Here is a 14,411-nt window from a genome sequence, read left to right as displayed (position 1 = left end):
TAGAGGCTGGAAAATCCTGTGGAGTCATTGTCTTCCTCCCCTTTCTTACTGCCCCTCCCCAACCAACTCATTCCGAGTCCCACATCCATATCACATCATATGTCATTACTAGAATTTCCCTCCTACCCTGGTCTCTCTCTTCTCCCTGCCCACAGCAACCAGATAGTCTTCCCTAAAAACAGGAAAGAAAAAAAAAGAAAAAGAAACAAAACCAGGCTGTTTTGATGTGGGGAGAGGGTGAGCCCAATCTGGAGAAATGAGATAGATATCAATGAGTTAAAACTTTGATTGCCTGTTATATGCATAGTAGTGAGCTGGGATTGATGCAAAAGAGAGTAATAAAGAAACAGCAACAGCAATCCCTGCCTTCCAGGAGCTTACTAGGGTTGGGGAGATAGATACTCAGATCAGTACCAGAGTTTCCCACATGGGGATCCCTACACCATAGTAATATCATAGGCCTGGCACCCCCGCCCCATTGATTCAATTTATACCAGTTATAGGAAACTCTACCAGTGCAAAAACCAGTGCAACAGTTGTGGGTTTTTTCAGTGTATCTGAGGCACTAAAAGATTTGTCCAATGCTCACACTCAGGGTCACACAAGTCATTCAGTGTTTACAGTATTTCTACATCAGGTATACAAATGGTCTTTTCTTGACTCCAAGACTGGCTCTTTATCCATATGCCATGCTTTCATTTTGCAATAAAAATACATACACATAATAATTATTATGGGGATCAAATTCCCTGAATTCAACTGGATTTTGTGTGGAAGTCTCAATTATGCTCAAAGCAGAATGTCTGATAAAGTCCTGTCTAGATGATCATTTATTTTCCCAAAAAGTAGGAAGCAGTGAGGAGACCTGCTTACTGGACCATTAGGAGACCATTAGAATAAAATGTGAAGTAATGAACTTTGAGAGGTTAAGAAAAACAAAACCTGCCATTAAAAACCTTCCATTTCTTGGCCAGAGAACGAACATGGCTAGAGGTTTGTGTGAGAAAAAAGGGGACAGGAAAAGATAATTTTGCCTATGAGCTCATTATGAATTTTAACCATGAGATATAGATGTGTCTGTCAAAAAAAAACAAAAACCTGATATAATCTTGGACTGCAGTGACTTAAGGTGGGGGAGGGGAGTGTCCAGAAAAAGGGAGGGAGAAGAATGTGCTAGTCCTCTATACTGGTCTCCCCAAACCTGGAGTATTGTATTTAGTTCATTTTATGGGGAATTTAGGGTTTAACAAATGTCGGGAGTCACTAACCAAAGTGACCAGAGGGACATGAGCAGCATCGGATTGCTTATGGAGAAGAAGTAAATAGGAGAGATAGGGGAAAGTTCCCAGAGTAGATTTGACCTATTGTAAGCTCTGTGAAGGCAGGGCTCCAACTTGTTGTAGACCACCCCTCAACTGAACACAGGAGGCACTCAAATGTTTAACTGCATAGTTATTTAATAACTCAATCAACCGAGTCATAAATGTAATATCAAATGCCCCATTAAACTAAGCTGTCCAAAAGTGGAAATTTCCCTGTTCCTGGAAATAGTCAAAGCAGAGTCTGGGTTGCTACCTGTTCATGGACAGTCAAAGAGAAGGTTCGTGGGTATCTCATGTGTTAAACTAGTTATGTAAGTTGGCCCTTGGGGTGTGGGGAGTGAAGCAAGGATACAGGGAAAAATCTAAGTGATATGAAAACAAAAGATATCAAACTAAAGTATTTTTTTACAATCTATTGGGAAAGATAAGAGGGGCTTAGGTAGCAAAGTAGATAGAGTGTCCAACCTGAAGTCAGAAAGACTTCTTCCTGAGTTCCAATCCTGCCTCTGACACCTACTAGCTGTGTGACCCTAGGTAAATCATTTCAACCTGTTTGCCTCAGTTTCTTCATCTGTCAAATGAGCTAGAGAAGGAAATGGTAAACCACTCTAGTATCTTTGTTGAAAAAACAAAACCCAAAATAGGGTCATGAAGAGTCAGACACAAGTGAACAATAAAAGGAGAAATAAATAGATGACAATGCACAAAAATTGTTTAATATAATTAAAATTGTATTAAATATAACTATAATTAAAATATAATTACAATTAATTACTTAGGATAAGCATTCCTTTTTATTTTTGGCCCTACCACCCTCCTCCTTCCACCGCTCCCCTCCCATCCATCCCCACAATCCTTTTCTACAGTGGGCTTAAGAGAGCAAATGTAATATTTCTTTAATGGCACATTAGGAGGCTTCAGTGAGCTCAAAATTTTACAAAGATGAAGAAAGGACCGAGGATGAAACACAGAAAAAGTGATAGTATTCCAAGTAGGCTGGCTGTCCAGCATGAGTTGAGGTTGGTGGGACACACCCAATAGCATTTTTAAAGCTATAATCAAGATTGAGGAATGGATATTTAATATTTTCCTTGGTGGAACTGCTTTGTTAGATTCTTAATTGTCAGATATCAAACTAGAAGGAACCTTGAGAGGATCACAGATGCAGAGCTAGAGAGCATAGGGGACAGAGACCTCACTGTCATCAAGATTGTAATATGAAGCTTGGTGTAGGTTACCTTAGCCTAGGTCTGCACAACATACAGCCCCCTTCAAGGGCCACTTGCGGCTGCCAAAGGATTTTGGGTGGCCTTTGAAAAATGTAGAGGGTATAAAATTTAAGTAAAGATGTAATGAGTGCTTTGACCATCCACAGCCTTCCACTAGTCACTATTGTGCAGGTCAGGTAACTTAGTGACTTGCCACTGTGCATGCTCTCCTGTTTTGTCACATGACCCTCGTCAACCAGCCATCCTCTGTCTCTAGTCTGAGAGGAGTGATTTCATGATAAAAATCTTAAATACTAATTGTAATTAATTGATAATTAATTGAAATGTCCCTTTTTAATATTGCAAAATAGTTTAATCATTAATTATAACTTTACTTGCAAAGTGAACTGCTAAAAACCTATCTGCCGCCTGAAGAAGTTTAGCCGATTTTAATTTTGGCCCCTACCTACTGCCAAGTTGTGCAGGCCTGTCTGTCTTAGCCTTAGAGTTCTGCCTCCCCTGAAGTATTCTGACAGAGAGCCAAATTCTAACTCAGATCCTCAGCTTTAGGAGTGAGAAATAGTGTTATTGGTTATCAGGAACACAAAATTCATTAAGAACTGGACTGTTCGCTTGGTGCTGAAAGTCTAGGCCTAGGAGTGATAATGTGTAGAAACTGTTTGGATGACCCATGTGAAGTCGTGGCTGGACCAAGGTTGGGCCCTCTGCCGTTCGTCCTCCGATGTTCTGAGTTAGAATAGATGTAAATGATGGGGCAGCTAGGTGGCACAGTAAATAGAGCTCTGGCCTTGGAGTCAGGAGGACCTGAGTTCAAATCTAGCCTCAGACACTTAACACTTACTAGCTGTGTGACCCTGGGCAAGTCACTTAACCCTGTTGCCTAGCCAAAAAAAAAAAAAAAAAAGAATGTAAATGGCATGGGTTGAACTAGATCTGAAGCCCCCCTGAGCTTCCTCCCCCAGCTCCCGAGTTAGAATACAGGGAGAAATGACATGGGTTAGACTAGAGACATCCTGGGTGGCTCCCCCCAGAATCCCTCCCTCGAGCCCTCCTCCTAGCTCTGAGCTGTAGTTGTGGATCACATATGCTTCTTAAAAATAACACACTCAAGACCTTTTCTGTTTTTTAACAGGGACAATGATTTATTATCGTAATTCCTATACTATGCTCAGCAATTTGTTGATCCCATCTACATTAAAGGTCTAAATCATATTAACTTATTTAGTGAACTTGATTTTGGTCTTATGCAAGTGCCATTCCTTAAATTAAAAATGGTATGGGAAAGATGAAAATTGTCCTGTCAGATGGAAGGAATAAGTTGGTGAGGAGAGATGATGTTGAAAGTTGGCTTTTTTTTATATGATGGGTGATGATATTTGATGATGTTGCAACTCAGTTAGGGGGGTGTCATTCTGCATCGCTGCTACTGTGAGTATTTACTTAGACTGTTGTCTCATCTTCCTTCTCTTTCTCTTTAGGCTACGCATCTGCTTTTTTCTCCACTTTGCTCTCATGGTGAGGATGCATTGGAGATGGCTCTACACCCTCAGAGATTGGAGCCTTTGGTTGAGGTGAGCTTCGGCATGCCACAGGTTTTTGACCCTGTCCTGAAAAAGACAGGATGACAAGTATTTAGCATAAAGAACTGGAAGGGGTCAGGGGGCATGCTTCTTGGTAAGATAAGTCAAGCTGATACCTTATGATGGCTCAAAAGGGGGAAATCTAGGGAGATGAATGTAGATCTAACATTAAAGAGGTTATCGAATGCTATTGAAGGTCAAAGAGGACTCCTAAATATACATATCTGTGTGTGTGTATGTGTGTGTGTGTGTGTATATATATATATACATACATGTATACATGTATAATTATGTATACATAAATATATATAATATACAAATATATACCTTTATATATATAAAGGGAGAAGTAAACTTACTGTATTATACACCACCATTGCAAAGATTGTCTTTAAAACACAGCTCTTCCAGTCCCAGCCCGAGCACCCCCTTATATACTGTCTAGGGTGCTGACCTCACAAAAACCTGGTGAGGTAAGCAGGCCTTTATGATGCACATTTTACAAATTAGGTAATTGGGCCTCACTGAGAAAAATGATTTAAGAGACTGACAGTTGTAATTCAGCAGAGCTGGGAACTGAAACCTTCTGATTCCAAATCTAACCTTCTTTTCCCACTACAGCAGTGGCTTCCAAGCTTCATGGGCCTATGGGATACAAGAAAGCCTGACAAGGGAGAGTGACGGTAGTTTCCACTGACCAATTCAAAGCAATTTGCATGATTATTTTTTTTAATGTAAATGTTATTGAGGCCTTTTATCTTGACATCACAATCACTTCCTGCCCCACCCAGATCAAGCCCTCCTTTGTGACCAAAAATAAAACTAATTAAGCAAAATATCTGATGCAGATACTGTGTGTGTGCCAATTTACACCATAATACCTGCCTGTCCTACTCCAATGATTTGAGATAAGATTTCATTCTCCATTCTTTAGTGCTTTGTTTTGTTTTTGTTTTTCTCTATTACTTAGGGTTTAATTTCTTTTTTAGTGATCTTATCATTTACATCAGCATAGAAATTGTGCTCTTGCATACCCCCTTTCTCACTAGGACTTTCCTGAGCCCCAACTGTTTTGTAAAGATTTTATTTTTTCCTGTAATCTACTTATATTTGTCTATATTGTCTCCCCTAATAGAATGCAAGTTACTTGAGGCCAGGGGTGATTTTATTGCTCTGTAATTATATCCCCAGGACCCATGGTGCCTGTTGGGACCTGTTGATAGATTCTGTCTATCCTCTGAATTCCTCCTATTTGTCATTTCTTACTGCATAATAGTATCCCATTCTGTTTATATGGCACTGTTTGTTCAACCACTCCTAGGCTGCATTAACTTTTCTTCATTATATACAAAGTGCTGGTGCAATTCCTCAGGATTTTTTTTTTGAGGTGAGGCAGTTGGGGTTAAGTGACTTGCCCAGAGTCTATACAGTTAGTGAGTGTTATGTGTATTAGGTCCGATTTGAACTCAGGTCCTCCTGACTCCAGGGCCCGTGTTCTATCCACTGTGCCACCTAGCTGCCCCAGTTCCTCAGGATTTTGAGGAAGCTGCTTGCAGTAATCTCTCTTTAGAAAACAAGGGAGAGAAAACCGACTTTCTTTTGGTTAAAACCCTAGAGCCAAAATCCTTTGGGCCTAGCTATGGAACCCTATCAATGGAATCCCCAAGTTGGTTGTAGGTCATAATGTGGTTTGATGTGTCTGTCAGAATGCCAGCTCTGAGAAAAGAGCCAGGGCAATATTGAAACTGTTACACAGTGGTGATCGGTGTCTTAGGAAATTATTACACAGTACCAGGAACCCTTTAAAGGATTTTGTTAGCTTCTAAACAAGATTGGATACCCTAGAGTAAGTCAGAGAATCCTGGAATGTCAGAGATGGAAGAGACATCATCATTTAATTCAACACTTAGACCTAAGAATTCCCCCCTGTAGTATCCCTGGTAAGTGGTCATCCTGCATCTGTTTTAAGCCCTTTAGTGAGGGAGAACTCATTACCTCCCTCTTCTATGTGACCCCCTTTAGAGATTTGAAAGCAGCTACCACCCCCTATGCCTTGGACCCACGGACCCAAGCAACACATCCTAAGTTTCTTCAGCTGACTCTGGATCTAGCAAGGCAGCTTAAGGTCACCTTAAGTATCTTAAAACTTCCCGATGGATCCAGCAAAGTCCCATGTCTGCCAGAATTTTCCATAGAAGCACTTTTTGGTGATTAAACCAAACCAAAGTGAATCTGGAAACCTGGCTGATGAAAACGTTCTCTGAAATGTAATGGACTTAGAGGCATTCAGAGAAATGTGGGAAGACTTATATGAACTGATGCAGAATCAAATTAGGCTCAGTGACTACCACAATGTAAAACGGAAGACAAAGAAATGAAGCTGAATGCTATAATTATGTCTTAGTCCCTGAGAAGAGACAAGGGAAAACATTTCATTCCTTTTACTGCAGAGGTTGGGGTGTTTGGAATGTTGCATGTGTCAGAAATAGTGGATGTCAGTTGGTTTTGCTGAACTGCTTTTGAAAAAAATCTTTATTACCAGGGAAGAAATATCCAGCATGGATAAGGAAAGAAGGGAAAGGGAAGGGGATAAACATTTATATAGCACCTACTATGTGCTAGGCACTGTGCTAAGTGCTTTACAAATATCTATTTTTAGAGGGTGACATGTACCAAAAAAGGTATCAATACACCTTTAAACAAAGAGAGATTGAAAACACTTTTATGATCACAATTTGTTTATATGGGACAATTTTCTAGAAGACCAGTACTAGAATTGGAATCAAAGGATCTGAGTTCAAATTCTGACTGTGCATTTAGCAAGGAACTCTGACCCTCTGGGTATCGATTTTCACATGTATAGAATGAGGAGACTGACTATGATCCCATAACCTTGCTGTTTCAAACTACTTCGTTAAAGGCTGCTTTGTTTCCTCACCATCAGAGGAAGTAAAGCAAGTAGGAAAGGAGAATTGTAAACAAGGCAGCATTGCTGGGGTGAACTTTCTGAGGAAAAGCTGCTTGCTGTACACAATGCAATGGGGCAATGGAAACGGATTGACTCATTGAGTATGGGCTTTTAGGTGGATGTGCAAATGGGTATCCCGGCCAGGCTATGTCAATAGCAGCTGTTGCCACAAACTGGCCAACAGTTCTTTACATAGGCTATTTGCAAAGGAGTAATAGGCAAATACTGTCTTTCCAGCTGCTCCCATACATTTTAGGGGATGGGAGGAAGGTTGGACCTGTCATTTTATTGACTAGGGAAATCCTGGTCAGTGACTTGTCTGAAACTTCTGGTCCCACAGAAGCTCCTAGGACCTTGAGTTGTCTTTTTTTTTTCCCCAAGGCAATAGAGGTTAAGTGACTTGCCCAGGGTCACACAGCTATTAAGTGTCTGAGGTAGAATTTGAATTTGGGTCCTCTTGCCTCCAGGGCCAGTGCTCTATGCACTGTGCCACCTAGCTGACCCAAGAAGTTATATCTTGTCTGTACAGTCAGTATATGTTGCAGACTTGATTCCAAGGCCAGGCCTCTACCTAATATGCAATGACATCTGCTCCAAAGGGAAGGATGACCAAGTGGGAGTTCAAATACTACTTCTGATACTACCTGTGTGATCTTGGGTGTCATTTAATTTCCCTCAGCCTCAGTTTCCTCATCTGTAAAATGAGGGGATTGAACTAGATCTCTGACCCTATGATAATATATGTATATAAGAAACTCTCAGCATATACACTGGTTGGCTTTTAAATAGTGTGGTTTTAAAATCAAGTTGTTTATTTTCCTGGGAAAATTTAATCCCATTTCCAAGGGCTTGCAAGTAGGCAACTGATAACGAAGGCCTCCTTTACTGGCCACCTTTCTCCTGCCTTTGTAAGGAAATGAATTGCAGAGAAAAGAAGAAGGAGTGTGTTAGTATGATCAACGAACTGGGAGCTGGAAAGGGCTCTTCATTTTCCAGATGAGGAACTGAGGCCCAGAGAGGGGAAGGAACTTGCCCTAAGGTCATTCCATGAATGCAGAGCCGAGAGCCAAACTCTGGTCTTCTGATTTCCCAGTCAATGCCTTCCCTTCTCTGCAACCTGGGATGTCCCAGTTGTTCCCACCTAAGGAACTGGCAATCTGGTGAGTTTATAAAGTGAGCAAGAAGAATTTTGGAGAGAGAATTAAGGCTATAGAAGAATTGAAGCCGGTATCTCTGAGACTCTCCTCTTTCTGTGCCCATTATTGGTGGATACCTCTCCCAGCCTCCTAGGTCTTTCTAGACCGCTTTCCCACAATCAAAACCTGCTGAAGGAAATGGGAATCTTTCTCATAAATTGTAATAATTAAAAGCTTCCCCCTTCCTTAGCTAGTTATGTTTTCTGATGTGATTTATATAATCTTCAGTGGAAGCAATGAAGCTCTCTCTGATCTTGGAATTTTAGACATTTGCCAGGTTGTGGAAGGTTTATAGGGAAAGGAGGGGAAAAGGTGTTTCTCTCCTCTCCCTGCCCCCATCCCAAAGAAGAGACTTCAGAAGCCACCTTGTCCAGCCCTGTTATTTGACAGAGGAGGAAACTGAGGCCAGAGAGGTGAAAGGACTTGCCCCAAATCACAGGTGTAGACATTTCAATTCAAGTTCTTTTTATTCATTCCAGAGCTAGGTTTTGGTCCACAATGCCAGGTTACCTTCTCCACACTAGGGGCTTAAGAAATGGTTGATAGACTGGATTAGAAAGCAGACTGGCAAAGTCCTCAGGGTGGAACTAATTAATTCTCTTAACTTTTCAATCTGTGGCTTTTTTTTTTTTTGGTATACTACTTACTTTTAAACCCTTTTTAATGACTGTTAGATAATTTAAACTCTGAAAATTGGAAAGAAAATAGGGGAAAAAAACACAGGAGTTCAAGTCAAGTCAAGAATCCTTTATTAAGCACCTACTATGTGCCAGGTACCACATGAAGCTTTGGGTTAGCTTTGGGAAGTGAAGGCCTTCGGGAGACTGACCATCTCACTGTGTCAGTCTCAGTGGGGGTCTGGAGAATGCAAATTGCCCAGCTTCTCCTTTGGGATTGTAGATGCAAGTTGTTTTTAGCTGCACTCAATATCCAAGAAGTGACTGGACTGCTCCCCGAGCAGAATGCCAGCTTTTAAGGCAGGAGAATACTTGCTGTGTGGCTGTGTGTCAGTTCCTCTGCCTCTCTGTGCTGGGTTTTCCTACCTGTAAAAGGAGAGGATGGCACTAGAAGGTGGGAATCCCATAGCCCCTTCAAGCAAAGGAAGGGCCAGTGAGTTTCTGGAGTTTGAGGGTGGCCAGAGAGTCAATCACTGGTCTGGGCCTAAAGGCCTGGGTGGAGCTTTGTTTAGGGAATTTTATAAGCAAGGAACCAAGAGCCCTTGGAGGTTACAAAACAACCAAAAAAAAAAAAAAAGAAGCTGGACCTCAGTTGGCTTCCCCTCCCCCTCCCCTCTCTGTCTTCCCCCTCCCTTTTCTCCCCATCAACGGGTGGTCGAGCGGTTGCGCTAGGGATCCTGGGGGGTGTCGGGAAGAGCGCATCTCCCCCCACCCCTCCCGCCGTTGGGCGAACGCTCCGGCGCCGGTTGGGAGGGGGGAGTCTCGCGATTGTTGTGGGGGGCGCCGGGAGGGGGGGCGCGGGGGGCGGGGAGGGGAGGGGGGAGGCCGTGACGTAGGAGGGCTGGGAAGGACAAGGGGGCGGCGGCTCCGTGCTCCCTGCTCCCTTCTCCCCTGCTCAGCGGAGGGGTCTCGCAGCTGGCCGCTTCTCCTGCCCAGCTTCCCGAGCTCGACCTGAGCCCCGAGCCCCGAGCTCCGAGCCCCGAGCCCGCGGCCTCCCCGCCGCAGCCGCCGTACCCATGGAGCTGCAGCAGCTCGGCCCCGGGGCCAGAGCGGAGGAGGAGCCGGGACCGTCCACAGCTCGGGAGGCGGGAGCGGCCTCCGGGGACCGGGGGGAGGAGGGGGAAGGGGGGGTAGGCTAGGCCGGCGGGGGGCCCGGGGGGGGGGGGGGGGGGGGGGGGGAGCGGCATTCGCGCTACTTCGCTTCTCCAGCCTCGGCGCCCTTGCCTGCAGGGGTGACCCCCTCCGCGCCCACCGTCGGAGCCGGCGACAGGGGCCTGAGGGAGGAGGCGGGGAGGGGGGGAGGAGCAAGGAGAGGCAAGGAAAGGGGGGGGCGACTGGGCAGGGGCGCGGGGACCGAGCACTTGAGGGGCCCTACACTTCCCGAAGGGCTCGGAAGAGAGAATAATTTGGATCCTTCTTGTTGGGATGGGGAAAGCTCGAGCGAGTCTTTTTCATTGGCTAGCCGGGCCTTGGGGATGGGGGAAAAGAAATCATCTCTGCCCTGGCAATCCCCACCCCCATCGTCCAAGCCAGGCCACCCTGGACAGCAGCCCCTGAATTTTCCCTTCCCCCATCGTTTGTCATCCCTCCCTGGAGCGGAGTATGTGGGATGGTCCTTCGCCGGCGGGGCCTTCTTTGCTGCTGTCTGAGTCCTGTTTCACGTTCTTTCCTTCAGCTTCAGCCGGCCCCTCGACACACGCAGTTGAATTTTTTCTTTAAACCAGGATCTTTGGGGATGAGCCACTTTCAGCTTCCCGGGTGGGCTCGTGTCTGCTCTGACTCTTGCCCTTTAGAAATTGATGCTTCGCTGCCCCCCCGCCTTCGGGCACAGAACCTCCAAGGCATGATTAAGAACCAGAGCTTGAAGTTTTCCCCATCAGAGATACTACGGGGACAGCTGGGATGTTGTTCAAAATTGCTTTTGTGATAGTCTCTCCATATATTGAGATTTTGCCTTTTAAGGTATGCCAGGCTAGCATTTTTACTATGTACGGTAATTAACATGATGCTTCCCGGCCCTCAAGTGGCCTGACTTGGATTATGACATGATGGTGATGCAGTAGGACCAAATGTCAACCTTTAAAGGGCAATCAGTAACTTCTCTCTTGCCTTGCCACGTCACAATGTCACTTACTACTTTTCCTTGTAGTGATTTAAAAGTCAGCAGGTTTTTTTTTCCCCCAAAGAACCTGTGGCAGATTTTACTGTTAGAAGCTGGAAGAGGCACTGAGCTTAAAAGGGGGCTGTTTAGTGAAATTCTGAGTTCCTTTGCCACTTGACCCTTGACAATGCTCAAACCACCCTCTAATAAATTCAGCCACAGTTTGCTACAAACAACAGTAGGGAGCAAAGCTTAACCAATTTTTGAATAAATACTCAAAAGACCTTGTATCTCTTATTCCCTGGGAATGATGCTGTACTGGGCTGTTTTGACTCTCAGATGGCAGATAACACTGTATATCTCCCAAATTGTGAAATAGGATGGTACTTAATCATTAAGGCCAGTGCCGTGCCCTGGTATTTGCTTTCATCTTCATAAAAAGCAGAACAGATTTTGTAAACACTGAATGCCTTAACCCTCCTGTTCCTGTTATGCAGAGTGTCCCAAAAGTCTTAGTGCACTTTTCAGCCATTAAAAAAGCTTTAAACTGCAATTCGACTTTTGGGCCACCCTGTATATATTGTGTGTAGTTATAGAGAATTGTATACTGGGTGTAACTAGGCCGCAGCATGTTAACAATGATGACTTGTGCACAAGAAATGTAAAAGATAGTGAAGAGATAGATGAATGATGGGAAAGGGGGAGTGGGGCATTTTAGCTTCACTGATGGCCTCCCAGTTGAAGACCCAGAAGAGGGCCTCCCTTGGAGGATTTATGGGGGGACAAGGACAAAGATACTGGAATAGGGAGGCTTCTACAAACAGTTGTACATCCTGGGCTGGGCCTTCCCAGGCTTTGAGTCGTAGCCTGTGGCAGACCATATGTCAGTTGTACATGTCTGTTGTCTAAGGAACAGAATAGCTAAGTGTGGAACAAGGACCAATTGAATAAGATTGACCTCAGGGTGGGAAATTTTTCGGGTGCAGTAATTCTTGAAGACTTTGTCTTTACTAAGTCATGTAAGGACCTATGCTAATGAAATTACAGAAAATAATAATAGCTAGCGGGTTTTACATAGGGCTTTAAAGTTTACAAAAGCACTTTACAATATGTTAACTCATTTGATCCCCACAACTACTCTATGAGGTAGGTGCTTTTATAACCCCCATTTTACAGATGAAGAAACTGAGGCAGAGAGGTTAAGCGATTGCCCAGGGTCTGTCCCACAACTACTAAGTGTCTGAGACAGGATTTAAACTCTGGTCTTCCTGATTTTGTTGTTCCACCAGCAGGAGCTGCCTGAATAAAAAGAAAAGAACAATCTCTGTTATTATTGATAATGATGATAGCTAGCAGGGTGTTTCAAAAGGCCTGGTTTTCCGCTTAAAAGTCTTAAAACTGCCCTAAGACTTTTGGGACCTCCCCCCTGGCCACGCCCCCCCATAGCTTTCTTTAAGGTTAGCCCAAGACTTTCCCCATATATTATCGCACTTGATCCTCGAAGCTACCCAGTGAGACTCCATTATTCTACCGAAGAGGGAAATTTAATGACCCATTTACCCTCTGCCCTTGGGGACTACTTCATAGAACTATTTGAATAATAATAACAATAATACCTAGCTAGCATTTAAATAGCAGTTTAAGGTTTTCACCTCTCTTTTCTATCTCATTTGCTCTCCTCGGTTGGAAGAGGTAGGTGCTTTTATTATCCCCATTTTATGAGCAAACTGAGGCTGACTGAGGTTGTTATATGTTATATATTAAGTGGCTACAGCCTGTTGTGCTTTCTGTTTTCTTAGGTCTGCTTTTTCTGGTTCTCCTGTTTCTCTCCCCCCCCCCCATTTGTTACTTTTCTCCTGTTGTGTATTAGTAAACCTGATAACCAAAATTGTTAGGATTATGTGAGAAGTAAGAGTAAATAGGCTGGGTTTGAGCACAGACTGACTTGGGTTAAGGGGTGAGCTAGGTAAGCTTTGGAGATTTGGGGAAACTTTTCTTCGTTCTGGGAGGTTTTCTTGGTAGATGAGGTTGCTCTATTAGAGAAGGTATTTTCAGGAACAAAAATGTCAGGAAAAAACAATAATGCCTATTATCTGTAAGATTTTAAGTTTTACAAAGTGCTTCCTTAGAACAGCCCCGTAAGTTTGGCAGTGTGTATATTCTTATCCCCATTTCACAGATGGGGAAACTGAGATTTAGAGGTGCAAAGTAAATTGGCTAGAAAAGAAAAAGAGAAAAGGGGGAAAAAAAAGGTTTGTGATTTTTAAAATGATAATGATAATGACCCTGCCTTACATTCTCTTGCCATTAATTAAAAAATTAAATTATTAAAAATAAAAATTGCCATAAAATTGAAAAGTTTACTGTACCTTGTTGGGGAGGATTTTTTTTCCTCATTAGAAAATGAAAAAAGTTTTGTCATTACCTTTTTTTTTATGTCAGTCTTTTCCAGTTTTCCATTCCTCCCTCTCTCCCTCTAGCAACTAAGATAAACAGTTAAGTGAAAACATCCCGGGACTTGGGGGCCACATTCTCCTCGGAGAGTTCATTTCCTGTCCCTGGGAAGGTGTTGCATCATCTCTTCTGTGGGCCATGCTAGGCCTTGAACTCTGGGGGCAGGCACCGCTCTTCAGCCATTGACATTCTATTATATTATATATATGTATTATATTGACATTCGGTTATAGTCATTGTGTTTTGTCTCCTGGTTCTGCGTTCTTGATTTCTTGGCTTCTTACCAACCTTCTTCCGTTTCCTTTTCTTTATCAGAATTCCTCCTATGGGTGCAGTGACATTGAATGTCATCCCCCAATCTATGACTTGGTTGAACAAAATATATACTTTGAGGGACAAAGTTTACCTGATAGGTTTAAAAAAAATAGTTTGGGAAGGGAATGCAAGTTAATTAAAGGAAACTTGATCTCTCCTGCTCCCAGATCAAGAATTTTAATTAGCATATAAATGAAATCAACAGGGGGTTTGCAGAGTCTTCTGAAAAGTTAGCAAAAGCTTATTGAGTGAAAATGCTTTGTGGGATTAAGGTTTTCTTTTCTTTTTTCTTTTCATAAAAGTTCCAGTGTATATGTTTATATTCTTGCCTGAAGAATGAGGCAATTTTCAGCATTATGAAATTGGAATAGTAGATTCCACTTCCTCACCAACAGCTTATAAGGAATTGGATCATGTGGGGCCTGGTTTCCCCCTTGTTCTTTGATATAGAAATAGGATTAGAACCCAGAATTCCTGATTCTCTGCCTAGTGTTCTTTCTTACACGCTGAGAAGTTGCAGAAATTACTAGCTGAGATGAACTGTATAATTTGCATAACAGAAAGAAATC

At 43.2% G+C, this 14,411-nt stretch overlaps 1 protein-coding gene across 2 annotated transcripts in view; it reads left to right on the top strand.

Annotated features, from left to right (window-relative positions):
• Nucleotides 1–4,068: 4,068 nt before the first annotated feature.
• SMARCA1 (SWI/SNF related, matrix associated, actin dependent regulator of chromatin, subfamily a, member 1) overlaps nt 4,069–14,411 on the top strand; it is a 118,424-nt gene continuing 108,081 nt past the window's right edge. For both annotated transcript variants that reach the window (XM_027838571.1, XM_027838561.1), the window contains exon 1: nt 4,069–4,122. In XM_027838571.1, the coding sequence (XP_027694372.1) occupies nt 4,084–4,122 (39 nt within the window). In that variant the 5' untranslated portion in view covers nt 4,069–4,083. The remainder of the gene's footprint in view (nt 4,123–14,411) is intronic.

The sequence above is a fragment of the Vombatus ursinus genome, unplaced genomic scaffold, assembly GCF_900497805.2.
Source record: "Vombatus ursinus unplaced genomic scaffold, bare-nosed wombat genome assembly UNPS02004596.1, whole genome shotgun sequence".
Lineage (NCBI taxonomy): Eukaryota > Metazoa > Chordata > Mammalia > Diprotodontia > Vombatidae > Vombatus > Vombatus ursinus.
This window is presented reverse-complemented; position numbering and strand designations above follow the sequence as displayed.